We start from the raw sequence: 27,983 nt of genomic DNA, 5'->3' as shown, positions 1-27,983 counted from the left end.
TGTCTCCGTGGGCACTCGCCTCTATTTCCGAGTGTGGGGAAGTGCCCGAGTGCCAGCCCCTGACCTGAGATCTCAGGCCGCACAGGCGCCCAGGGCGCACAGGTAGCAGCCACAGAAGAGCCCGAAGCTCCCGGGTTGGCTGGTGAGGCACGCCAGCCTCAGCTCCAGCCCCCCGGGCCAGCCAAGGGAGCCAGGAGGGGTGGTGGCCCGCCCGCCCCAAGTAGCTGGGCCCCTCCCGGGCCAGCGGGCGGGAGAGGGGAGGGGAGGAGCAGGCAGGGAAGGGGACCTCGCCCCTTTGGGGCTGCCCGTGCGCCATTGGCGGAAAGTTCCCGCACGTCACCCGGTAGGCAGTTCCTCTAAAGTCCTGTGCACATAACGGGCAACGCGCACTCCGAGGCAGCTGCTGCGGATCGCAGGCTGGGACTGACCGGCACCGGGAGCCCAGAGCACCCCACGAGCCGAGTGCAGGACGCGCTCCCACCACACCCACCCCACGGCCGCTGAATGAGGCTTCCAGGCGTCCCCTCGCTGCCTGCAGCGACCTGCCGGAGGTCCGCCCTCTGAGGCGCGGCCAGCCTGCCGGCAGCCTTGCGCTCACCTGCCAGCCTGAGCGCCATGGGGCAGCCCGGGAACCGCACCGTCTTCTTGCTGGCGCCCAATGGAAGCCACGCGCCGGACCAAGACGTTGCGCAGGAACTGGATGAAGCGTGGGTGGTGGGCATGGGCATTTTCATGTCGCTCATCGTCCTGGCCATCGTGTTTGGAAACGTGCTGGTCATCACAGCCATTGCCAAGTTCGAGCGTCTGCAGACGGTCACCAACTACTTCATCACCTCCCTGGCCTGTGCTGACCTGGTCATGGGCCTGGCGGTGGTGCCCTTTGGGGCCAGCCACATCCTAATGAAAATGTGGACTTTTGGCAATTTCTGGTGCGAGTTTTGGACTTCCATTGACGTGCTGTGCGTCACAGCCAGCATTGAGACCCTGTGCGTGATTGCAGTGGATCGCTACTTCGCCATCACGTCACCCTTCAAGTACCAGAGCCTGCTGACCAAGAATAAGGCCCGGGTGGTCATTTTGATGGTGTGGATTGTATCAGGCCTTACCTCCTTCTTACCCATCCAGATGCACTGGTATCGGGCCACCCACGAAAAAGCCATCAATTGCTATGCCAAAGAGACCTGCTGTGACTTCTTCACAAACCAAGCTTATGCCATCGCCTCCTCCATCGTTTCCTTCTACCTGCCGCTGGTGGTCATGGTCTTCGTCTACTCCAGGGTCTTCCAGGTGGCCAAAAGGCAACTCCAGAAGATTGACAAATTCGAGGGCCGCTTCCATGCCCAAAACCTCAGCCAAGTGGAGCAGGATGGGAGGAGTGGGCATGGACATCGGAGGTCCTCCAAGTTCTGCTTGAAGGAACACAAAGCCCTCAAGACTTTAGGCATCATCATGGGCACGTTCACTCTGTGCTGGTTGCCCTTTTTCATCGTCAACATTGTGCACGTGATCCAGGATAACCTCATCCCTAAGGAAGTTTACACCTTCCTAAACTGGGTGGGCTATGCCAACTCTGCTTTCAATCCCCTTATCTACTGTCGGAGCCCAGATTTCAGGATTGCCTTCCAGGAGCTTTTGTGCTTACGCAGGTCTTCTCTGAAGGCCTATGGGAATGGCTACTCCAACAGCAATGACAAATCTGACTACGCAGGGGAGCAGAGTGGATGCCACCCGGGACAGGAGAAAGACAGCAAACTGCTGTGTGAGGATGCCCTGGGCAGGGAAGACTTTGTGAACCGTCAAGGTACTGTGCCTAATGATAGCATTGATTCACAAGGGAGGAATTGTAGTACAAATGACTCACTGCTCTAATGCAGTTTTTCTACTTTTTAAAACCCCCTTCCCCAAAACAAGACACTAAATAATTTAACTTGAGTGTAATAAATTTAGAATAAAATTGTATAGAGATGTGCAGGAGGAAGAACATCCTTCTGCCTTTCTTTTTTTATTTTTGTAAGCTGTAAAAAAGAGAAAACGTATTTGAGTGATTGTTTCTTGTACAGTTCAGTTCCTCTTTGCATGGAACTTGTCAGTTTTTGTCTGAAGGGCTTCAGTCCCAGAGGACCTGGGGCTGCTATGTTTTGATGACTTTTCTGCATTATCTACCTCATTGGTCAAGTATTAAGGATAATATATTGCTGCTGGTAATTTGTATCTGAAGGAGACCTTCCTTCCTGCACCCTTGGAACGGAGGATCTGGAGGATCTTGGACCTTACAGCTGTGAACCCAGTCTCTCCCCACTCCTCTTATTTACTGAAACAGGGTGTTTGTTGTAGGCAGGGATTTCAGGGGTAGCTTCGGTTGTTTTCCTGAGCAAAGTCTAAAGTTTACAGTAAATAAATTGTTTGACCATGACTTCACTGCACCTGTCTCTCCAAAACCCCTTGACTGGAGTGTGCTTGCCTCCCCCGCTGGAAACCACAGGTAACTATTTGTAATAACTGCCCGGTGACTTAATGTGGAATGGCACAGGAATGACATGCCCTGATTGCTTAACCCTTTCATTTGCCTTGGATTCTGTTGCCTGCAACCTGTATCTCTCCTAATGCTGGGGCTGCAGATCAGTTCTGCCTGCTCCCAGCCTAGCTCGTCTCGCTGGTCCTACGGTGATTATTCTTTGTTGTTACATCAGAAACACTGACTCATAGAAGTGGAGCTATGAGCATCTGTTGGGCCCCTTCATGCACCCCCACCACCCACCTTCTAGTTCTACCTGCTTAATAGCTGCCCATATTTTGTGTCTGCTGTGTCTTATAGTGGGGGTCTTTGTGTTGCATCAGGGATTGGCATTTGAAGGATAAGGCAGAAGTTATTGGGGGGGAAAAACCATGCTAACTTCACCCTGTAATTTCAAGAGAAACTGAAAGGACATAGGTCAGAGGGAGAAAGGCAAGAAGACACTTAACCAATGAACACTCACAACCTAGAAACAGGATTGTAACCCCTCCTCTTTCTTTAGTTCGTTCCCTTTTCCCCCCTCCCTTTTACTCTTCTCCCTTTAATACAAACCAAGATTTCTCAACCTCAGCACTAGTCTTTGCACCAGATAATTCTCTGTGGTGGGGACTGTCCTATTCATTGTTGCATGTTCAGCACCCGAGATGCCAGTAGAACCCCCTGAATTGTGACAACCAAAAATGTCTCCAAACATAGCCAAACACAGCTCAAGGGGTGAAGAAGTCGCCCCTGGTTGAGAGCCACAGATATAATTCAAAAATCTAAACAGATGTTTAGATTCTGTCTGATGTAGGCAATTTCTTTTGCACAGCCCCAGAGAAGGATTTTGCATGGTTCACCAGTGAGTGACAGGCTCTTTTCACTCCACTCTGCTGCCTTCTGAACTCACCTTGCAGCTGCCCAGACACTGACTGGGGACTGAATTGTTTGGGAGGGTTTATCAATGGAAGCCAGGCCCAGGAGCTGTTACTGCCTGTTTGTAGAGAGATAATGCTGTTAGGAGGCACATGAGGGAAAATCACAAAAGTAAACACATTTCTTCTCTCACCCCCTTTCTATTTTTGCCTGTGTGTCTGAGCCAGAGCTTGGCCCAGGTTTGACCGAGTGGATCGTCCTCCTTGGCAACGCCAGCCTGGAGATCAGCCTGCAGGGTTCATTGCCATTTCTCTGGCTTGGGAAGCTGACTCCACTTTTCTCTTCCCTTCCATCCCAGCCACGGTCCCCAACCAGAAAAGCATTGACCCCTTCTGCTTCCTGTCAGTCCAGTGATGGGAGTCTGGGTGAGCACTGAGCTCTCAGAAAAGTTAGGTGCCTATGGTTTTGGAATGTACCATGGAGAATTGGAGAGCATCTGCCATTCAGCACTTTTAATTTTTCTCCAAGGGCTTCCATACCTACCATCACATTCTCCTTCTCCTGCTCTGGGCCCCACACCCCGAGATGTAGACAGCTTCTCCAGCTAATCCCCACCCTCCTCGTAGCCTCATGGGATCTTGGACTTAGAAGAGCCCATAGAAAGCATTCGACATCTGAAGAGACCAAAACCTACAAGGGGGAATGACCTGCCCAAGGTAAGAAGCCAAAGATGTCAGAGATGGGGTTACAGCCGGGGAACCGGCTGTCAGGTGGTCCAGGAACTGGTGTGTTCTCTCCATCACATGCTCATTGAATTTCGCCCTTACCCTCGATAGTGGAGGCTTTGACCTGGGGCTGTCACATAGCATGTTCATTTCAGAGAATGTTTTCATTGCGTCTGGGTTCTTAACACAAAATTCAGGCAATAAACAAACAATCTGACATAGGGACAAGAGAAAGAATGTCCTTTTACTCAGCCAGAGTCCACAGAGGGTATCTTTAGCAATTAGAGAAGCCGGGAGATTCCTTAACTCTTTATGACCCAACAGGAGTTTCAAGCCACTCCAGGTAGAGATTTCCCATAGTCTTATGTCAAAAAGAAAACAAATCAGAAACTTTCCTGTCCTCATTTGTAAATCTCATGGGCAATAAATATTGTTAATAGACAGTTATAATATATATATACTCTTTTGGTTAGAGGAGCATCTGATGTAATTTCAGTTAAAAGTTTAGCTATGGATGTTAATTCCGATTCCTAGATAAAAGGGAGTTTAGCCATATTCCTGTCCTTTTAGGAATACTTGAAGAACTTTGCTCAGTTTTAAGGGTCTTGACAAACAGGAACATTTTAGGCCCATCTCAATCCCTTGCTTTCTGCCTCCTTTTGTTTTGCTTTGTTTCTTTCTGGGGCCAGGAATTTGTCAGCGTCCCTGTGTCCCTCTGTTTGCTGACAGGTTGGTTACATAAAGGTTGTGTTGGTTTCATCGTCATAAAGTTTTCTTTGCCTGGACAGCAAGTTCTCAGAGTCTGTCAAATGGGAACCTTATCCTGAGATGCAAGTTGACAGGTGTGCAAAGTGGCAAGACAGGGTGGTTCCCCCATCCCCCCAAGATCATTATTGGAGGAAAAGGAGCTTGGAAATAGGAACTGTCATTACAAGATGCTTAGAATGTTTCCGACAAACCTACTGCCAAGAGAAACCTTGACCAGCATCAGTTGGCGGGGGGTGTGGGGGAAGGGTTGTTATACGGCACCTGCCTTCTGTAGCATCATATTAATAACATTAAACAGATGCTTTGTATGGAGTCTTACTGAATGTTAGGGACTGTGCTAGGCACCTTTTAGATATTATGTCCTCTCAACAACCTTCTGATGGAGGTAGCATAATTGTCGTCATCCAACAAATCAGAAGACGGAGGCTTAGAAAGGTTCAGTAACTTTCCAAAGCTGCACAGCTGGGCAGTCACAGAGTCTGGACTGGAACCCAGGACCATGCGAGTCTGGCACCCATGGCGCCCAGCACACATGCCGACCAGGAAGCAGCATGAGGCAGCTTGTAAGCTGCGCCAGGACAAGTGTGAGAGCTGGAAATGCAATACCTTGTTGAGAGAAGAGGGAGGTGCTGTGGGTTGAAGCACGGAGGAATGTTCCCTCCACAGCATGTGACTGCACGGTTGCTGGGGACCGGGACAGGAAACCAATCACTGGCATGCCGAGTTTGCTTCTCTGAATCTGTGCTTTGTCTTTTCACCAGAAAATCAGTCCAAACTGAGAAGAGGATATGAAACTTTTAAACAAGCCCAGGGTAAATCAGAGACACAGCCTGCCTCGTGTCCTGGCGAATGCAGTTTTGGTTCCAAAGCTGGGGAGGTCTCCTGACTCGAGCAGTTAGCTGAGCCTTATGCAAAGGGTGGCAGGCCGGCATGGCCCAGAGGTGTGCTGTCCGTTCTGAACTGTCACTCTAGGCAGGGGAGATGGGCGACCTTCCGACAGCCAAGAGCAAAGATCAGTGCACTTTGAATGAGACTTTCCATGGACAGTTTCACGCCCACTAACTCAGCTCTGGACTAATCCTTCCTTTACTAACAGTGCAAATATAATGTGAAGGAGGAGTTTTTGACATACCTAAGAGAACAAACTTCCCAAGCACTTTCGAGAACTTGAGAAATACGGGTGTCTTGTGAATAATAGGAGGCAGGGTGAGGTGCAAAGAGACCTAGGTCTGCAAAATAATGGAGTGTGTGCAGGTGGTCTCTAAGCTCTGAGAGAGAGAGGTGCTAAGTAGAGACAGAAGTTTATATTTCTAATTCGAGTTGATGACATTTGTCATATAAATAGTGGTTGAATATCCTGGTGGTGGTCAGCTCGCAGAAAAGGACTATTTGGTGTGTGATAACTGCTTTCAGATATTTAAAAATCACTGGAGGAAGAAGAACTTATCAGTTCTTTTTTGGGGGGGAGGTATGTGCCCCTAGCGGGAACCGAACCCAGGACTCTCTGGTCCACAGGCCGACGCTCCAACCACTGAGCCAAACCGGCCAGGACAAGAGCTTATCAGTTCTATATGAAACCCAGAAGGCAAGCAGAACCTCAGAGGAAAGTAGATTCAGGTAAAGGAAAGACTTTCCTAAGAGTGAAATAGGCTAGCTCTCAGAATGGTGTGCCTCTGGTCATTGGGAGCATTCAAGGAGGCCCAGATAAAGTTCTGTGCGGGATGAAGCCCACAGAGTCCCTGCACGGCGTGGGAGCTGGGCTCAGCTCCTTTCAAAGCTGTGAATTCTATGTCTTTGAAAACAATAGACTTGAATTTTTTTAAGAAGTATGCAGACCGTTCCCTAATCCCAGCAAGCCTTCTCCTAATTCAATTGGATTTCAGAGGTTTCATTGCATTCCTAAACAGGAAAACCTCCGAGGGAAATCAGGATCTCAACAGTCCTTGGCCCTGGTGGAAATCCAGAAATAGAGCAGTAATGTTAAGCAGTTTTCCAAACTATTAGACCTCTTCATCAGCTGCTCTTCCCATGCCTTTTGCAAATGACCTACTAACTCCCAGAGAGAGAATAAGGAGAGCTACATAGTCCTGTCTGCAAAGGCTATTACATCCTTCCCCACCCTCGGAATCACTGCACTTCCTGTGGTCTTTCCGTCACCCTCGCAGGCCTGGAAGGAAGGGAGGCAGGACCCTGGCCAGCACTGAGCACTCTGGTCTGGGAGCCTGGAGGCAGGGTCTGGCGGGGCCCAGCCACTAACCAGCTGGGCAGCCTCAGGCAGGTTACTTCCCTGCTCTCATCATCTCTAACGAGAAACAGTTTGGTTGATACGTGTCCTGTGTTTCCTTCTTTCTCCAAAATTCTGTAAGTTTTCAGGAAGTCTGTAGTGCTGTTCATCTGGCCGCATTGCTTTTATTTTAAAAACACTTTTTTTTTTCTTGTTAAAAGGGCAATGCAGCTCATTGTAGAACATTTAAAAGAGTATGGAAACACAAAATGAGCTAAATCACACATAACATCGCCAGCTAGACTCAGCCACTGTTTCCTGGGATGTGCTCGGCCCATCCTTGTCCTGAGCACGGCTATCCAATGTGCATAAACACATTTTAAATAAATGGAATTCGATTATTCATAGAATTGTAAACCCACTGCTAATACTTTTACACGCCTCCTTGTATATATTTTATGCCTAATGTGATCCAGGCATCATCATTCCTGTCCATCTATTGGCCTAGTGGTTAGAATTATCACCCTCCCCCCCAAGCATCTAGATTAGAAGATCTGAATTGGGGCTCAAGAATCTGCCTGTTAGCAAGTTTGCCAGGTTTCTCCAACATGGGGGGTCCATGGACCACATTTTGAGAAACAAGGTTACAAAGATGCATTTTACAAATTAAACAGAATCCTTCCTCCCCACCCCTTCTAGCAGACGAAAAGATGTTTCTATGCTCGTCTCTTTGTTTTTTTGTTGTTGTTGTTGTTTTGTTGTTGTTGTTGTTGTTTTTATCCTCACCTGAGGACATTTTTCCATTTTTTGTTCAGGTAGAGTGGGAGAGAGAGAGAGGAACAGAGAGAGAGAGAGAGAAACATCAATGTGAAAGAAACACATTGAGTGGCTCCCACCCGCACAACCGACCAGGGCCGAGGACAAACTGCAACCGAGGTACGTGCCCTTAGCGGGAACTGAACCCAGGTCTCTCTGGACCGCAGGCCGACGCTCTAACCGCTGAGCCAAACCGGCCAGGGCATATGCTTGTCTCTTTGAAAGCATGTCCTCTGCACCAGGGACCTCCCAGGGCAGTGTTCTTTGTGCCTTGTTACGTGCCTCTGCCCCCACCTGTGGACCTGTGTTCAAATCAGTCTATTCAGTTCATATCGTGACCAGTGCCTACTATTCAAAAAGCTCAGCAGCAGGTCTCTATTCCATAGAGCACCTCTCACCATCATCATGGCTAACGATCATATTTGCCCCCATCTTATAAAAAAGGAAACTGAAAGTAGAAGAGGTTTAGTTGCCCAAGATCACAGAACCCATTGGAGTAAAACTAGGTGTGCCGAACCAGAGCCCCTGAGCTCGGGGTCAGGTCAGAGAGCCAGAGACCTGCTGAGAGGACATTCCTAATGGGTGCGTTTTGTGGATTCTCCAGGGATTTTTTTTTTTTTTTTTCCAGTGAAGCCTGATGAATTTCTGAGCTTGGAACTGAGGGGTAAGCCCTTGCCATTGAGGTAGTTTGTTGCTAAGTAGTAACGAGAAAACCAGGTTGACCTGAGAGTTAGCAGCAGTCTGAGGCCGAGGAAGGCCCCTGTAACCGCCCACTGGTTTGCGCTGAGTCAAACCACTACCTTTGATCAGGAAACCCTTGACATCTGGAAATGGGGTGCTTTTTCTATATCTCTGCCCAGGTCTGTCTCAGGTTTCACGTTCGAGATGATCAGGGTGTGACGGGCGGTGAGGGAGCCCATCACCTAGGAACCCAGGCCGCCAGAGGCGTGGTCAGCCCCGAGGTACACGGGGCCAGGAGAGGACCGTCTCTCCTGCTTGTTTCATTCTTATTTTTCCAGTGCTGTGAGGGGAAGACTGGAGTTTCTGAATGTGTTCATTTAACCAGGAAGCGAAAACAACTTTTAAAAATCACAGCAGCAACACCCATGACACAGCCCAAGCGGAGCCCCGGGGACTCGTGTGTTCTTCCGACCACGCCGCGTTGGTCTTGCAGCCTGAGGCCCTGTGTCCAAAAGCTGCCCCTTCTGGGGAGTCACTCTCACTATCCCTGTTCTGTCTGCATTCTCCTGCCCAGTTTTTCTCTTTATAACACGCCTATTAGATGTTTCTAAATATTGCAGACCGCCCTGTTTTGTTTTGTTTTGTTTGTTTTGTTTGAGAGGTACTCACTGTTCTCATGAGCTGTATTGCACCAATTAGCCTGTTCTGCCCACAAACACTCTGGCTGCCTTTCTTGTTCAGCTCCTGTGGTGTCTCTAGAAATCCAAAGGCTCACCTGGCTTCCTCAGCCCAAGCGGACCGAGGTTCAGCCTCCTGGGTGGCCAGCCTGAGAAATCTCTTTCTACAGGACTGTGGAAGGGTTAGTGGGGTTGGTTTTGGTGTGAGTTTCCTGACATTATTTTACTCTATTGCTGTGGGTCTCAAGCCCAACAGAGCCCCAACAATGGTTTGGGGAGATATCAGAGAAAATGCACATTCGTGACACCCCTCCTTCTGCACCCCCACCCCCGCCCTGAGATGCTGATCTAACGAGCTGTGGTTGAGGGCCAGCGATTGGGTTTTGCCACAACTTCCTTTAGAGGACTGTGAAGCAGGTGCTCTGAGGATGGCATTGGGGATCTAGAAATCGCACTGTCTTCCCCTCACCAACCTTCCCCGATCAAGAGCACGAAATGTAGGATGTAGGCATAGAAAAAATGATCCCATACAGCCCTGTGCCTTCATAAAAATGGTGATATGGTCCAATAAACAGAATCCGAAAAGACCTTCCCATTACCAAATAACACAATGTGGCTCAAAACAACTTATAGACACCTTACTATAACAAAGGAAGGTGACAATCAAGTGCCTTGAGCAATTAGGCACTTGATTCAAAGTGTGTTTTGTGACAACAGGGCATCGACACAGTTATGCCTCCCAATAGCATCACTGTCCCCTGGTCCCAGAACCTCTGCATGAAGACCAGGAGGGAGCAGCACAGGAAGAAAAGGGGGTTTGCTCCAGGGGGCTCCTTGTCCAGTGCTCCTTGCTCCTGGACACGCTGCCTTGGTTAAGTCCAACCATACCAAGGTCTATATGAATCAATTTGCCTAATGTACATAATCCTCCTACTTCGAAATCTGAAGGAGACCCACCCAGCTGCACAGAAGAGTGTGACTCATACATATACATACACCTCCTCAGATCCACACACCCAATGCACACACACACATGCACTTTGACACTGATGCCAGCACCCACATCAACACAAATACACACAGGCATTTTTACAGACATGTGTCCACTTGGAGGTTCTTTTGTGTCTACTCACATATGAATATATACACACCTAGAGGACACAGACACACCCAGATCTAACCATTCTCCCTGAGATGAATGCACACACAGGGGTTCCTAAGCACACTTCCGTGTGCTCCAAATCTGCAAACATGCCATGTCAAGTAGTCATGGTCCCACTGCTACCTTAAGTGCTACCTAAGGACAGGTTCATATACTAACTCCTCTTCCTGGGTAAGAATATAAACCTTTAAGTCAATGCACGTCTATTGTGCTCTTCCTGTTTGATGCGGAAGATTCATGGGTGAAGAAAATCAGTTTATCTTTGCCTTTTCTGAGTCTGTGTATAACGGGAGATACACATTTTTTTCAAATGCATGCAAAATTGCACCTGTGGTAGGTGCAAATGCAGGAGATGCAGGGTATTTTTTAGGACATCTGACTAATATGGAGAGTTTAGTAAAGGTTCTCCCAAAGAAGTAAGGTATCAGCTGAGAGCTAAAGGGAGGCTAGATAATTTCTAGAAAAAGAGAGAACACACCACTCAGGGAGAAGAGCATGTGCAAATGTCCTGTGCTGAAAGGGAAGCTCTCATGCACAAGAAGGTCTAAGGGGTCAGTGCAGCTGGTGGGCAGAGCGAGAGCACAGCAGGGTGCAGGATGAAGCTGTTGAAGGAGGCAGGCGCCACACGTGAAGGACCTTTGAGGCCCCATTAAGGTCTTTATATTAAAAGCATTTAGAAGCCATTAATATGTTCACAGCAGAGATCAGGTTTGTATTTTGAGACCATCTCCGAAGGTATGCCTACTCATACAAAAGCATTCTCCTGTAGATCGGTGCACACACATGAGTTCATAGGTACACTTGTGTGTTTCTTAGAAGTGCATATTTACATATAAGTATTCACTTGCAAACGCTGCCTCGGTGAACACACCCGTCTGTATTTATACACATGCTATCTATAAACCCAGTGGGCGTTGGGAGGCAGGCAGACACCCTCCTCCCAGGATACCATCAGGTACCCTGGGAGGGACTAGGGAAGCGGTGCATCAGAGCCGAGCCCTCTGACTTTGGAGCTTTGGGCTTTGCAACTTGGCCTCCTGCGTGTGCCTCCAGCTCTGTTTCCCCTCGTCTTGGTTCAGAGCACCCAGTGACAAGGTGGGGTTTCTTCCAGAACATGATCATTGACTATTCTTGGCCTAGGCAAGGCAGGGAGGATGGGCAGGTCGGGTTGCATAAAGATTGCCTTGTGCCTTCCCCGAGTTGTAAGCAGAACCTCTGCCCAGCTCGAAGCCCAGGGTGCTCTTTGCAGAGAGTTGGCAACACTGAGAAGTAAACAGAAGGATGGGGAATCAGAGGTCTGCAGGTCTTGGTGGGGACTGTGTGGAACTGGAAGTCTTACGTTCCGTGAGTGACCCCTGCGGGCAATGTGACACTGTGGGAAGAAGCAGACAGAGCCTGGCAGGAAAGCCCTCCTGAGGCACGATGTCTGACTGTCCCTCTCTGCCTTGGCAGAGCAAACTCATGTACACACATATTTACACATTCACGAGTTTCCAGTGGTTATAGCATCTCACAGTAGAGGAAGTAGCAAGTAATTTATCAGCCTCAACACCTTGCATTATCCTCCCTCCAATGAATTAGAACTATGCTTGTGTACATTTGGTTCCTGTTTACCAGCAAAGCTAGCAAGGCCTTGGCCAAAGCCAGCAACAGGCTCCAGGGAGATCGATAGGAACATTCAGGCCGGATTGAAGGCTCACCCACAACCTCGCATCACAGGGCCATACAGATGTTCCCAAGTGAATTTTTCATAGTCTGAAGACTCCTACCCACTGAGAGCGCATGTTTGCAAATGCATGCTTGGCAAATGTTTTCTTCCATAATTGAAAGGAATTATATAATGTAATTTGAAGCTCTTTTTCTTTTGCTTCAGGCTGTGTGTAAGGAACACCCTTCTTTTCTCCCAGTTGGGTGCTATTTTGGCAACAGTATACCAGGTCCATCAAGTGCTAGAGGCCAGAGCACTGTGTTCAAGGGACACTGTGTTGTCACTGTCCCTCGTATTGATCTAGCACTTAGCAGTTTACAGAGGTCTTATCTAATCCTCACAACTCTGAGGTCAGCCCAGTTGTTCCCATTTCACAGACAAAAAGACTGAGGTTAAAAGACTTGCCCAAGGGCATGGAGCTAACACATGGCAGCGTTGGGACTTGAACTTAGGTCTTCATACTTGTCCTCAGGAAACAACACAAGTTTGACTACACTCTGCTAACCTCCTGGGATCCGGGGCTCCTCTCACTACCCTTTTCTGCTTTCTACTGCATCTTATAAGTAAATTCCAGATTGGCACCGCCCAGCACTGAAGCTGCAGCTGCCCAGCTGCAGATAAATAATTGCCTGCTCCAGGGACAGTCCCCAGGAGGCTTTCAATATTGACAAGCCCCAAGCATGAGTGAGTCCATGCTAGGAGTGGCCAGGCTCCAGTTCCATGAGCTTTGTCTGAGAGCAAAAGCTCCAAGCCTTTCTGGTTCCATATGCCAGACACCAGAAGCCCCTTCACCGAGCAGAACTGTGGAATGTGTGCCCGCTTCTTGTACCTGCCCCACTACTGAGGCCGCCCTTATTCCCTTTGCCCAGTTCCTCTAGGACCAGCATCTTTCCGTGGGTAGACCCAGTGTGATCTGCCCCAATCCCACACCCACTGGGTGCAGGCCAGGCTGCTCGGAAGGGCCAAGTTCCACACCTCGATAAAACCTGCGGGCTCCGAGAAGTATTTCAGCTTCTGGAAAACAGCTTGTGTTCAGTTGAAATGTTTTATTTTGGTCATAGCAATTAGATGTTCTTGTTTTGCACACACGACTTCCAGTGGAATTGGCTTCGGCACAGGTGAACAGGATGTAATAGGTCTGGGAAATCTTGGGGTAGATGACAAATCCCAACCATGAGGAGGGCTCCCACTGGCGATTTCCTTTTTTCAGAGCATCAGCTTACCTGGTTTGCTTCCATGTCTGAAGTGTGACTAGTTCATTAATTCATTAAACGATCTTTGAACACTTACATATGCCAGGACCTGTGCTAGCTACCAGGCGTACCACCATGACCAAGCTAAACATGGTTGGTCCCGATTTTTTAGTTTCTTACAGTCCAGTGGAGAAGACAGACAATGAAAGGGGTTTATAGCCCTGGCCGGTTTGGCTCAGCGGTTAGAGCGTCGGCCTGCGGTCCTGAGAGACCCGGGTTCGGTTCCCGCTAAGGGCACGTACCTTGGTTGCAGTTTGTCCCCGGCCCTGGTCGGTTGTGCGGGTGGCAACCACTCGATGTGTTCCTTCACATCGATGTTTCTCTCTCTCTGTTCCTCTCTCTCCCTCCCGCTCTACCTGAACAAAGGGTGGAAAAATGTCCTTGGGTGAGGATTAAAAAAAAGAAAAAAAAAAAAGAAAGGGGTTTATAAATGGTATTTGGGTCAAGCTCCCTGATATTAACACCAGAGAAATGTAAATATACTTATGAACTAGGGTGAGGGATAAAAAAATTGGCTGCTGGATTTAGCCAGTGGACTCAGAAAGCTATCAACCTCAGACTGGCCACTAACCATTCATACAAATATTACTGTTGTCCTTTATAAAAATGTGACTGGGAAAAATGGAATTGATGGTGGTTCCCGAGCTTAGCAATTGTCTCAGTCTTGGTCCACCCTTGGGATGCTGTGTCCATCTCTGAGGGCCACATTTTTCAATGGAAGAAAGGCATTTGGGGCCCTTCTAGGCTGGCCAGATTTAGGGAATAAAAATACAGGGAATCTGCCCTGGCTGGTTTGGCTCAGCAGTTGGAACATCGGCCTGAAGACAGAGGGTATCAGTTCAATTCATCAAGGGCACAAACTTCGGTTGCCGTTTGGTCCCCAGCCCTGGTCAGGGTCACGTGGGAGGTAACCAGTTGATGTGTCTCTCTCACCTCGATATTTCTCTCTCTCTCCCCCATCCATTCTATCTAAAGATAAATGGAAAAATATCCTCCGGTGAGGATTCAGAAAACAAACAAACAGGGCACTCAGTTAAATTTGAATTTCAGATAAGCAATGAATTCTTTTCTCACATCAGTATGTTCCAAATATTCCATGGAAGATACTTATACCAAAAAAGAAGAAAATGATCGTTTAGCTGAAATTCACATTTCAATGGGCATCCTGTATTTTAATCCGATGGCTCCACTAGAGAACAGGAGCTAAGATTCTGAGAAAACCCAACACTGTGTCTCAAAATGAATAATTGAAGGAGCCTGGCTTTTTAGCTTGGAGACAATGATAGAAAGAACCTAGATTCTTGTAGGGAAGCATTTTCCAAACAGTGTTTCTAATGGTGTATAATAGAAAAATAGAAAAAAAGTCCATTGGGAGAAGAAAAATTGGTTTGAGCTCAAAAGTGTGGGAGGTCAAAAGTTTGGGAAATAGTGCACACCCTGTGTTTTCTGTGTTGGAGTTCACACTCTGCAGCAGCAGTAACCGTTCAGAACGGTCTTACAGAAAACATACCTGGTTGACCTGGTTTACCCGGCCCCCAGAATGCTATTTATAGACTCCTGTCTGTTTGTTTTGATGTGTTTGTTTTAGAGAGGATGCCTATTAACAGTGCGCAAACTTCCTCCTCTGCTCAGCACACTGGGCTGATATAAAAAGTGAAAGTTGTCTTCAGATGATCCAGACTGCTGCTGGGAGGAAGCCCATTGCGTTTTTGCAAACCACAGGGCAGACCTAGACCCAATGTATGGACGCGGCTGGGAGACGGATGAAGACCAGAACTTTCTAAAAATTACAATAGTCTGAAAGGTAATCAGCTTCCTGTTCCTGGAGACATTAAAGCAGAAACAAATTGCCACCAGGGACACTAGAGGAAATTCTTGTTCTGTGTAGGAAGTTCTCAGGCTCTGTTCAGCAAGGTGTGTACACAGAAAACACAGAGGGGGCGTCCACCGGCAAACTTTCTTTAGAACGATGTCCCACGTTCTGTATTCTTCTGTAGTCTGAGTAAATCCCTTTGGGATTCACTCCTCCTGTGTTCCCTTCACATCTATGGTCCAAACCCCTCAAGATCAGTGCTTATAAATTAATTATCTTTGCTCTCTTCTGGGCCTCTTCATAGCCTAGTCTAGCCCGGTGGGGCTTGGCTGCCAGGAAGCCCACCCTGAGCCTCTAGGAGGGGCTTATAAGCCTCAGATGGAACAGGGAGCTCACAGCTGAGTTTAGCAGCTCAAAAGAGGGTGGGGTTCTGAGAAACCTGGCCCGGTCCTCCTCTAGGACTGTGAGACCGCCCCACGCTGTGTCCACAGTGTAGTCCAGAGCATCACATATCCGAGGCGCTTGGCATAACAGAAGTCAACAGCCCAGATCTCAACTCTGCCCCCTTCCTGAGTCTATGACCTGGACCAATTCCTGTAGTTCTCCGTGTGTGGGGCGGAGGGGAAGGAGGGGACAGAAATGACAACACTGCCTCTAGTAGTATGAAAATTAAAAGATTAAAAATCCATAAAAGACCCAGCAGAGTGGACATTCAGTAAATGCTTATTTAACGGATGATTGTGACCATGATGACCAAGAAGTTAAAGCGCTTCTTTAGAAATTCACTAATCAGCCCTGGCCGGTTTGGCTCAGCGGTTGGAGCAACGACCTGCGGACCAGAGAGTCCCGGATTTGGTTCCTGCTAGGGGCACGTACCAATAAATAAATAAATAAATAAATAAATAAATAAATAAATAAATAAATAAAGTCACTGTTTAAAAAAAGAAAAGAAATTCACTAATCAGTGCACCAAGATGTCAGCACAGCAATGAGCTGGAGATTGCCCAGCTTTCTACCACCTTCCTTGCGAGAACCTGTGCTTGAGAACAGAAAGCAAGGCTACAGAATTTTTAGAAAGTTCTGCACGTTACAGAGCACTGCTTTCCTTCCCGCGGTCCAGGGAGAGCGCAGGCCCTGCACGGCCCGGTCCTCCGTCTCAGTGACTGAGGCCCATCCGTTCTGGACCCCGGCCCTCATCCGAAAGATAACGGGGTGGGCCTAGAGTGTTTCTAGGACCATGAGCTGTGCCTTTGAACTGAGGTAGTGAATATAGATATTTAAGTAATATTAATGGTCCACAGTACTTAATGGGAAAAAAAAAAAAAAAAAAAAGACCTCGCCAAACTAAAGCAGCGTGTGTGCGCGCGGATGCACACGGCAACACACAGTGTACGCAAGGTGCTTTGAAATCACTTTAATTGCCTCCTGCCATTGTGCTGTCTGTCGGTTTGGCAAATAAAGAGTTCGACCCTGAAATAGCTGTGAAGGAGATGAGCCCTGACCTCAGAACAGGGGGGATCTGGGTCTGAGTCCCAGCCCTGACTCTGCAGGTGTGTCTCGTTCTCTATCTTTGGGGTGCGACACTGTCTCTCCCCCTCATTCACATGAGAGGTTGGCCCCAGGACCTGCAAGCTCTGTGTCTCTTGGGAAAGTGTCTCTGATCTGTTTTCGCTTGGATGTGCATGCTCTCCACGAGGATTAGCATCTGGCTGACTCAGATCGTGCTTATTCCTTTTGTTTGATCCGCTCTGCTTTCATAACACGAGCTCTACAGCCAATTTTAGCCCTTCTTGGATTATGGGAGTGTCAAAATGAAGGCATCGGAGCATTTGTCACGGTTGCTGCCGGGGATGCTGACCTCCCCCTTCCCCACCCCACCCGCCTGGGCGCTCCCTTCCATCTGGCACAGGCAAAACCCCTCCCCCTCTGTGGATGACACGCTAAGTGGAGTCTGGTTTTCACATTAGCTGAGAGGAGGCCCTGAAGTCAGAAATCCTTGGCACATGAGTCACTGGTCTCTTTGTACCTTATTTCCCCCAACTATAAATAGGCGGAGTCTGGCCCTCTCAGTCTCCCCGAGTTTGTAGCCCAGCAGGGGTGCCCTTGTGCAGATCGGTCCTTTCCTGCCCGCAGGTCTCTTGCACAGGTAGCTCTACTGAAAAATCACAGCCCGGGGGGTCACTTTCTGTCTCTCTGCTCCCCCCACCCGGCCCCCTCCAGACGCCCTTCATCACTGCCCGCGTGAACTTGCTAACATGCAGAAGTCAGCTTTGCAGGAAAGCCTTCCGTGGCTCCTGTTGCCTCCAGGACAAAGGCCCAGCAGGTGAGTTCACAGGACACGCAGAGGAGCCTTTCCTTGGGAACCGGTGACGCTCCCCGCAGACACCAGCTCGCCCTGTGTCCCGTCACCGGACCTTCGGAGTGCAAGGGGATGTGTGGGGAATAAATAGAGAAAGAAGGCTTGGCCCTGTGCTTAAGAAGCTTATACACTTTTGGGGGGAAAAAGGTTAACAAGTACACAAAAATAATGTTTTTGAGTACCAAAAGTACTCTTAGAAATCATTGACCTCTCCCGACTGTCTCTCATTTTATGGTAGTGGAAACTGATGTCACAGAACTGGCAAATTATAAAAAAACAAAACAAAAAACATGTCTCATAAGAGGTCTCCCCACTTCTCCTCTGCCTCCACGACGCTGCCGTCTGAGCAGCGTGTCACCTTGTCACTCCTCATGTGAGCTTTCTGTGGCCCCGCTGACCTACAATAAAAGCCAAATTTCTTCCCAGACCTGGGGCACTCATTGTGCTCAGATCCATGAACCTGGCCATTCCTTCTGATGGGAATGTTACTCTGCCAGATCTTCAGGCTTCTCTGCGTCATTCAGTCTCAGGGCTCATGGCCCCTCCTCAGGGTTGCATGGCCCCACTCACTCCCTTCCCCTCGCCCTGAGTGGATGTGTTCACAGCACATGACACCATCCATGTCATTTTGTTTGTTTGCTGATTCTTCTTCATTATCTGGGTCAACTCACTCGAGGCTAAGGTGCAGGAGTGCTGAGATGTGCCTCTGTCACTAGCATCTACAACATAGTTGGCTCATAGTTGACACAAGATATTTGCTGAATGACTAAACAAAGAAATGAATACATATTGGTGGAAATTGGAAAACACAGACTAGTATAAAGAAGCAAATAAAAATCATTCATACATCCTCCTGGATATTTGTTCTGCTCATATTTCGGACTATTTCCTTTTTTTAAAGGTCATTTTTTATGTATATGTATGATATATAATGTGTATTTAATAAAAATTAAGATTATGTTAAATTATAGTTTGTATCCCATTTTTTTCACTTATTATATTGTATCTCCTGTGAAATTATCTTTTAAAATACTATTTTAAGTGCTGCATAAATTTTCATATGAATGTAATAAAACTAATTTAAGTGTTTCCCTATTGTGGAACACTGATAACTTAACTTTTCTTTCTAATTGATCTACTCTCTGTTCAAACCATTCTAGTAAAATTTGGTTTTTAAGATACTTCTGATAACTGTTTCCCACTGTGAGTAGTTGGGTAAAAATTATTACTTTCTTTCCCGGAAATGTCAACAGACCAATCTTTAGTTTTGTATATTTTTTGTGGCCTCTCTCAGGGGGAATCGACCTAGTTGATGATCTAGTTATCAAGTCAAAGATACGTGGTCAGTAAAGGGTTGTGTTTCTAAGACTTCCTGTGTGTGTGTGTGTGTGTGTGTGTGTGTGTGTGGTTTTTTTTAAAAAAAAATTTTATTGATTTTAGAGATAGAGGAGGGAGAGAAAGAGAGAAATGGAAACATTGATGAGAGAGAACATCTACTGGTTGCCTCCTGCATGCCCCTCACTGGGGATAGAGCCCACAACCTGGACATGTGCCCTGACCAGGAATCGAACTGGCGACCTCTTGGTGCATGGGTTGATGGTCAACCACTGAGCAACACCAGCTGAGCTCTAAGACTTCCTGTTTGAAAGATAAACCAATTTGCATGTTTGTAACTGAATGAAGAGAGTGGGGAATGAAGGCGGGTCCTGATGACCTCTACTGCAGACTGTTAGCCCAGGGATGTTTTCCGGTTGAAATTAATTAACACTCAGGCACAGAAGACGCAAGAGTTCCCAAATATTCGTAGACATAAAATCTTTGCGAACAAAAAGAACATGAAAGATAACAAACTTCCTCACTTTGTGAGAAAAAAGGAAACAGACTCAGAGAGAGGCAAGCTCTTGGCCAGGGTCTCATAGCAAAAAGGTTGGAGCCTCTCCACCTCGCTCCCCTCTCCCTGCCTTCCTCTGTCCCATTCTTCCTCCTTTCGATATTAGTCTTTTGTGAACCAGACTTCGGAAAAGATTTCGCAGAGCTGGAAGAGATCTCAGAGGTGAACTCCTCCAACCTCTTCATTTCTGAAGATGAGGAAATGGAAGTCCAGACGAGGGAAGGGCGTTGTATCAGGTCACCACACTACCAGCTTGCGGCTGAGACGAGAACCACTTCCTCTTCCTTCCCATCCGTCTGCCCCAGCTTCCTGGGCCCTATAAAATCCACCCTTAGTAGCTTCTGCCCTCGGGCAGTCCCTCCTTGAGTGCTAAGAAATCATGTTATTCCTTGTAGAGAACCGAGAGATCGGAGCCCCCAGTAAAAGCCAGCCCACAGTTACAGAGTGTGGGCAGTGGGCACGCCCGGCAGTCATGCTGAGGATAAAACAATACCTACCAGGAAACGTCCCTCTGCGGTCACCCCCACCCCGGCAGCTGTGCTCCTGCACAGCATGCAGACCCTTCCTCCTCGCTCTTTCCACGCCACGCACGTGATCTTTGGATTGTCAGTCTCTCCCACTAGACTACAAGCTGCTGAGAACAGACGCCCCTTTTCTGTCCTTGTTTTCTTAGTACCTTAGGCCCTAATCACATAATAGAGGCCTGGTACATAGGAGATGCTCCATGCATATTTGTTGAATGAGTGAATGAAACATCAAGTCTCCATTCATTTGCTCAGGCTGCCATAACAAAACACCACAGACTGGGTGCCTTAAACAATGGATATTTATTTTCTCAAAGCTCTGGAGGCTGGATCCAAGGTCAAGGTGCCGGCAGGGCTGGTTTCCTCTGAGGCTGCCCTCCTTCCACCACCTCACATGGTCTCTCCTCTGTGCACCCACATCCCTGGCACCTCTGTGTCCTCACCTCTTCTCCTGAGAGGGACACTAGTCAGATTAGATGAGGGTCCACCCTAAAGGCCTTGTTTTGATTTAATACCTCTTTAAAGGCCCTAGCTCTGAATACAGCCACATTCTGAGGTCCTGGGGGGTTTAGGCTTCAACGTATGAATTTTGGAGGAACACAGTTCAGTGGATGGCAGTTCCCTACCCTTCACTAGCTCCCAGTTTAATAAAAGGGATATACACGACGGTGGAATGATAAGGCAGTGTAATAACTGTATTATTTGATTTCATCTTTGCCAGGATTAAATGTCAGCAAACAGCCCTGGCCCAATGGCTGTTGGTTGGAATATTGTTTTACACTGAAAGGTTTTGGGTTTGATTCTCAGTCAGGGCACACATCTAGATTGTGGGTTCAGTCTCTGGTTGGGGCACATATAGGAGGCAACCGATCGATGTTTCTCTCTCACATATCCTCAGGTGAGGATTAAAAAAGAAATGTCAGCAAACATTTACTAACGCCTGCCATGTCAATCACTGTGCTAGAGGTTAGATATCCAAAAGTATATCCATTTAGATCACAGTGGAAAGACTCAATAAGAAAATGGACATGTCCGATATACGACCTCAGTCCGTGTTTGTCATGTTTATGGCCCTCGTGCTACTTAGTATTCCCTAGCCACGTAATTTAGTCTATGCCCAAACAGGAAAGTGGAAATTGCTCTGTCTTGCTATATATGAAACTTCATATAGATACTATTATGATCAACACTTTGCAGATGAAGAAACTGAGGCATAGCTAGTAAGTAACTTTCTCCATGTCTAACAACCAGTTATTTGCAGTCCCGGGACTTAAAAACACTCATTCTGGCCTGGCTAGTGTGGCTCAGTGGCTGAGCATCGACCCATGCACCAAGAGGTCACCAGTTCAACTCCCAGACAAGGCACATGCCCCGGTTGTGGGCCCGATCCCCAGTGGGGGGCACACAAGAGGTGGCCAATCAATGTTCTCTCTCATCGATGTCTTTATATATCTCCCTCTCCCTTCCTCTCTTTCTAAAATCAATAAAGAAAAATTATTTAAAAAACACTCACTCTGGGTCCAAAGTTCACTATTTTAACCAGCACTCCACACTGCCTTTCCATGACAAGGAATCTTATTCTTTTTATGCCAACCAGAGAGGGAGTGTGAGACCACTGCAGAAAGGAGGGACACTTAAGCTGAGCCACAGAGTGGGGTAAAGTGAGCAGAACAGAGAATTACAAGCAGAGAAAACAGGACCATAGAGGTCAAGGAGAAGGCTGAGCAGGTGGCATTGAGGGCTGGGGAGTGAGGTGAGACGAGAGAGGTGAGATCAGGTGGGATCTTATTTCATAGAATTAAACTGGGCTTGAATCTCTAGACACTGAGCAGCTATTGAATATTTTAGCAAAAGATCATTTAACCTTACCTCTTCATTTTACCAATGAGGAGGCCGAGCTCCGGGAAGAAATGACTTGCCCAAGGCCACACGGTTGGTGGCAGAGCTGACCCTAGCACCCAGATTTCCCAATCCCAGTCCCAGTTAAACTTTGCTTGCATAAGCATATGAAAACTGACCATTGAAAAGAATGGTTTTTTTTTCCCCCATATTTTCCCCATGTCTTCCATCCAGTTTTCACCTACTCTCTAATTTTAGTAATTGTTCATTTTTCCAAGTTTCAACGAATCAGTATCTTTCTATCTAAAATAACCACTATGGTTCAGAGTCAGAAAGATCATATAGAAATCTCTAAGAATGCAGTTACCTGTGTGGTTTTATAAAATGTGGCTAAATGGCTCATTGCTACATTTGCAAGACTAGAAGGACCTGTAGCTCTTATATCTCATCAACACTCGGTGATGAACTTAGAGATAAATTAAACAGCCACTCTGACCTAGTTTGTTTTACCAAACAAATCTGTTAGGTCATAGTTACTGGTGCCTCTGCATGCCAGGCACCCTGCTGGAGTCTTGAGATCCAACAATGTATCAGCTGGGTTCCCGGGTGGAAAGGCTGTCACCATTTAATAACGAGCAGCACAAAGATGCACACGTACACGAGTCTGTCTCCTGTCGTTTCAGTCTGATCATAGCTCCTCACAGAGATCATTCCCCAGCCGAGGGACGCAGCCTGGGCCCAACGGAGGAAACAGAAACCACCCTAGGTCTTTCAACATAAGAAATGTAATATAAGGAATTGGATGCACAGGCGATAGAAGAACCGAGAAACTAAATGGGACGGTGAGGAACCAGAGATCAGGAACAGCAGGGAGAAGCCACCGGAGGGACACAGGAGACGGTGGTGTTACGAGTTCCTAGAAACCAGGGTATTTGTTTGGCAGGAGATGGAGGCACAGAACACATTAAGCCCATGATGGAGATGCCGCTGGAGACAGAGAGAGAAGACAGAACCTGCTTCTCTCCTCTCCCTTAACTTTCTATCATAGTCCCATCAGGCCAAACTTGCCTTAAAGCAACAGGGCAGGGAGCCAGGAGCATGTTGGTCCCTATGATGCAAATCAGAGCAGGGGGAAATGAGGCCAGGCTCAGAGAACAAACGGGCTGACTGGCACCCTGGTGACCTCAGGAAATCACGGGTCTCTTCGTGTCTTAGCTTCCTCCTTGGTAATTTGAGAAGAATACCTCTCACATTTATTGTGAGACTTACATGAAATAAAATATGTGAAAGCACTTTACAAGCTTCAAAAGGCACGGATACAATGGTAAGGGCTTTTGTTCTTGGTTGTAATCCAACGTGTTAGGAACTTTAGGCTCTAAAAATAAAGTAGGTTGTTGTTCAGGTGTCATTGCTAATTGCCATGTCACTCTGGCCCATCAGCCTTCAAAAACCACTGACTGATTTTGAATAAAATGTCACATACCTGAAAGAATGTCAGAGAAGTTTCTCTATTGTATTTGAGGATCTGTCTGTGATTTTGAATAAAAAAGTGACAAAGCCTGGCTGGTGTGGCTCAGTGGTTGAGCATCGACCCATGCACCAAGAGGTCGCCGGTTCGATTCCCGGTCAGGACACATGCCCAGGCTGTGGGGCCGATTTCCAGTGGGGGACATGCAGGAGGTGGCCAATCGATGTTCTCTCTCATCCATGTTTCTATCACTCTCTCCCTTCCTCTCTCTCTAAAATCAATAAAGAAAAAAAAAAGTTTGGCCCTGGCCGGTTTGGCTCAGCGGTTAGAGCGTCCGCCTGCGGTCCGGAGAGACCCGGGTTCGGTTCCCGCTAAGGGCATATACCTCGGTTGCAGTGTGTCCCCGGCCCTGGTTGGTCGTGCGGGTGGCAGCCACTCGATGTGTCCCTTCACATCGATGTTTCCCTCTCTCTCTTCCTCTCTCTCCCTCCCACTCTATCTGTACAAAAAAATGGAAAAATGTCTTCGGGTGAGGATAAAAAAAATTTAAAAAAAGAAAAAAAAAGTTTGTTTAAAGTGACAAATAAAAAGGACTCTAGAAATTACTTCCAGAATGTTTATTCCACCCTTTTCATTTTACAAAGGAGCAGAGAGAGGACAAAATTTGGACATTGTCCCAGACCAAATTCTGGGCCGAGAGAGACATACAGCCCTAGAGGAAGCTTGGGGTTTCAAATTAGTCGCATATAACAATTTTTACTTTCAACTTCTCCTTCCTCCCTTTCCATTCATCCTGATGCCTCTTTTGTTTCCTTTTAGTCTCTTACTTCTTCTTTCTCATGATGTTTGACCACTCAGTTTCATAGACTTTTTCCTCTGTATGCTGCTGGTGGAGAATAAAGGCTTAACGCTGAGCCATACTATTTTAAATTCAGAGGGTGTAAACTTTTCTAGATAACTCAATTCCCCTTTGATATTAGAGGTAGGAATGTATCATCACAAACTCTTTGAGACCGGCTTCTCTGCCCACCTCAGGCTCACTGTGAAAACCACAAGGTACAATCCCTTCCTTTCTGCCGTCAAGAAGTATAGGCCATGACCACAGCTTCTGAGTAAGCGCCAGGCCGCTCAAACCAGGCCCATGAGACTGGCAGTGTCTTTACCAGTGGCAGAGGCGATTTGACCCTCTGCAAGACCAGTCCTGTCTTCTGCAACTTTTTATTTCTTTTATTTATTTATTTATTTGATAGTCTATTTTATTTTTTGTTGAATTTATTCAGGTGACATTGGTTAGTAAAATTCTATAGATGGCAGGGCTACAGTGCTATAACACATCCTCTGTATATTCTATTGGACATTCACCACCCTGTCACTTTTAATGTATTTCAGTGGCAAGTGACATTGGTCAGTGGGTGACAAAGTTAAAGGGTGTATTCCTCACTTGTCAAATGAAGAGATTGTGCTTTGAGTGTAAGTTCCCTTTTAGTCCTGGCATTGAAGAGATCAGTGTCCTTCCACAAAAGTAGGCCTATTATGGTCACAGAGGCACGAGGACAGTAATAGCCCCCTGAGTGACTCACGGAATTCCCAGTGGCCCACTGTGCATTGACATTTTGCTGGCGCCGAGTCTGTGGCATCTGAAAATGTCAGAGCTGGAAGAGCGGCCGTCGTCATCTTCCGTGAGTGCACCGAGGATCTGGGACCTGAAGCTCGTGGGTATTCATTCATCTTTCCTTCCGCAGAAACTCACTGTGCCTGTGCCATGTGCCAAGCACTGTCCTAGGTCCTGGGGTACAGTGACGAGTAGTACAGAGGAGGGATCTGCCCTAACATATGCCAGTGGGGCAAGATGCACGATAACAAGGAAACTAAACAATAAGCCAGATAATGAGTTTGTCACAATTGCTTGGAAGGTAACACAGATACAATGGATTCATTCACTTTATTCAATAGGTATTGAATAATTTGGAGTAAAGGGCGTGACTGTTAAAAAAGTAGTTCTTGAGATCTGAAGCTTGAGAAGAAACCGGCTATAGAAACCAGGGTGTAAAAAAGTTACAGGCTGAGGGGATAGCATATGCAAAGGGCCTGAGGCAGGAAAGCATTTGCTCTATCTAAGGAGTGAAGAGGCAGCCAGTCTGGCTGGAATGTAATAAGGGAAGAACACTATGAGGAGTGACCAAAGAAGTTGGCTGTCACCAAACTGGCCTCATGTGCCCTAGTAAGAAGTTTGGGCTTTATTCTTAGAATGGGAAACCATTGAAGGGCCTTAAGCAGGTAAGTGTCATGATCTGATTTGTCTCTTAAAATAGTACAGACAAAAGAATGATAGACACACTTAGTAACAATGGAGATGAAAAGATGAGGGCTTTGGGGGTGTGTTTAAATGTAGAGCCTATGAGACTTACTGATCTCTTGGCTACAGAAACTGAGAATCAGAGGACTCAAAGAACACTTCTAGGCTTTTGAACAACTGGGTGCATGGATGTTCTGTTAGGATGTGGCAATGAACATTAGAGGTGGGTGGAATGAGAGAGATCAATTTCCTGTAAAGGGAAACAAGCATTCCAGGGGACACAAGTTAAGAGTGTACAGGTATGAGGGTGGCATAAGAATTGGTATACTAGCCAATATGAGCTATGCTTCAAGAGAAAGTGAGAACCTAAATTATTTTACAGCAATGGTATTCCATGGGTGTGATTTTTGCCCCTAAGGGACACTGGGCAAATTAAGGAGATTCTTTTGGTTGTTATGAATTAGGGGTTGGGGGGAGGAGACAGGGAGGGTTGAGGTCCTTTTTTAAAACTTTTATTGAATTTATTGGGGTGACATTGGTTAATAAAATTCTATAGGTTTTGAGTTTACAATTCCATAATACATCATCTGTATATTGTATTGTGTATACACCACCCTAAGTCAAGTCTCCTTTCGTCACCATGTATCTCCTCTTAATCTCTTCTACCTCCCCTCCTCCCTTTCCCTCTGCTAATCACCATACTGTTGTCTGTGTGTATGAGTTTTGTTGTTTGTTTTCTGCTTAGTCCCTTTACTTTCTCGCCCAGTGCTCCAGAGCCCTCCCTTCTGACAGCTATCAGTCTGTATCCGAATCTATGAGCCTGTTTTGGTTTATTTTGTTAATCAGATTCCACATACAAGTGAAATCATATGATATTTGTCTTTCTCTGACTGACCAACTTCACTTAGCATAATACCCTCTAAATCTATCCCTGTTGTCACAAAAGGTAAGATTTTTTTTTCTTTTTTTCTTTTTTACTGCTGAGTAGTACTCCATTGTGTAAATGTCCCACAGCTTTTTTATCCACTCATCTACTGATGGACACTTGGGCTGTTTCCAGATCTTGGCTATTGTAAATAACGCTGCAATGAACACAGGGGTGCATATATTCTTTCAGATTAGTGTTTTGGGTTTCTTTGGATACATTCCCAGAAGTGGAATTGCTGGGTCATAAGTCAGTTCCATTTTACATCTTTTGAGGAACCTCCATACTGTTTCCCACAGTGGCTGCAACAATCTGCATTCCTACCAACAGTGAAGGGGGGTTCCCTTTTCTCCACATCCTCACAGCTTGTTGTTTGTTGATTTGTTGACGATAGCCATTCTGACAAGTGTGCGGTGATATCTCATTATGGTTTTAATTTGCAATTCTCTGATGATTAGTGACAATGAACATCTTTTCATGTGTCTGTTGGCCATCTGTATGTGCTCTTTGGAGAAGTGCCCATTTTCAAATTGGATTTCATATTGGTTTGTTTTTTCTTGTGTTAGGTTGTATAATTTCTTTATAAATTTTAGTATTGACCCCTTATCAGATGTATCATTAGCAAATATATTCTCCCATTCAGTGGGTTGTCTTTTCATTTTGTCTCCTTTGTTGTGCAAAAAACCTTTTAGTTTGATGCAGTCCCATTTGTTCATTTTTTCTTTGTTTCCTTTGCCTGCGGAGATATATCAGAAAAAAATATTGCTATGAAAAATGTCCAAGATCTTACTGCCTATGTTTTACTCTAGGATTTTTATGCTTTTGAGTCTTACATTTAAGTCTTTAATCTATTTTGAGTTTATTCTTGTGTGTGGTGTAAGAAGGTGGTCTAGTTTTCTTTTTTTGCATGTATGTGTCCAATTTTCCCAGCACCATTTGTTGATTAGACTATCTTTACCCCATGTATGTTCTTGCCTTCTTTGTCAAATATTAATTGACTACAAAGGCATGGGTTTATTTCTGGGGTCTTTAAGTCTGTTTTTATGCCAGTACCATGTTGTTTTGATTACTTTATTTTGATACCTGGTGGTATAGTTTGATATCGGGTAGCATGATTCCTCCAACTTTGTTTTTCTTTCTCAAGATTGCTGTGGCTATTTGGGGTCTTTTGTGATTCTATACAAATTTTTGGAATATTTATTCTAGTTCTGTAACATACACCATTGGTACCTTGATAGGAATTGCACTGAGTCTATAGATTGCTTTGGGTAGTATGGATATTTTAATGATGTTCATTTTTCCTATCCATGGAAACAGTATATACTTCTATTTATTTGTATCTTCTTCAATTTCTTTCTTTAGTATCTTATAATTTTCAGAGTACAGATCTTTTACATCTTTGGTTAAATTTATTCCTAGGTATTTTTTATACAATTATAAACAGGATCTCCCTTTCTGATAGTTCATTATTGGTGTATAAAAAT

At 46.4% G+C, this 27,983-nt stretch overlaps 1 protein-coding gene across 7 annotated transcripts; it reads left to right on the top strand.

The window, feature by feature from the left end:
* The first annotated feature begins 437 nt into the window (after nt 1–437).
* Nucleotides 438–18,863, top strand: ADRB2 (adrenoceptor beta 2). Of its 7 annotated transcripts, none has more exons than XM_036240150.1 (5): nt 438–1,801; nt 3,899–4,086; nt 14,973–15,188; nt 17,418–17,520; nt 18,851–18,863. In XM_036240150.1, the coding sequence occupies exons 1-2, from the start codon at nt 616–618 to the stop codon at nt 3,976–3,978; spliced, it is 1,266 nt and encodes a 421-aa protein (XP_036096043.1). In that variant the 5' UTR covers nt 438–615; the 3' UTR covers nt 3,979–4,086; nt 14,973–15,188; nt 17,418–17,520; nt 18,851–18,863. The 7 variants fall into 7 exon arrangements, with proteins under 7 accessions (XP_036096043.1, XP_036096045.1, XP_036096044.1 ...); XM_036240152.1 differs by lacking the exon at nt 18,851–18,863 and adding an exon at nt 5,625–5,675 and having other exon boundaries at nt 15,017–15,188; nt 17,418–18,374; XM_036240151.1 differs by lacking the exon at nt 18,851–18,863 and having other exon boundaries at nt 15,017–15,188; nt 17,418–18,373.
* Nucleotides 18,864–27,983: the final 9,120 nt, after the last annotated feature.

This window comes from Molossus molossus, unplaced genomic scaffold (genome assembly GCF_014108415.1).
Source record: "Molossus molossus isolate mMolMol1 unplaced genomic scaffold, mMolMol1.p scaffold_m16_p_4, whole genome shotgun sequence".
NCBI classification, from domain to species: domain Eukaryota; kingdom Metazoa; phylum Chordata; class Mammalia; order Chiroptera; family Molossidae; genus Molossus; species Molossus molossus.
This window is presented reverse-complemented; position numbering and strand designations above follow the sequence as displayed.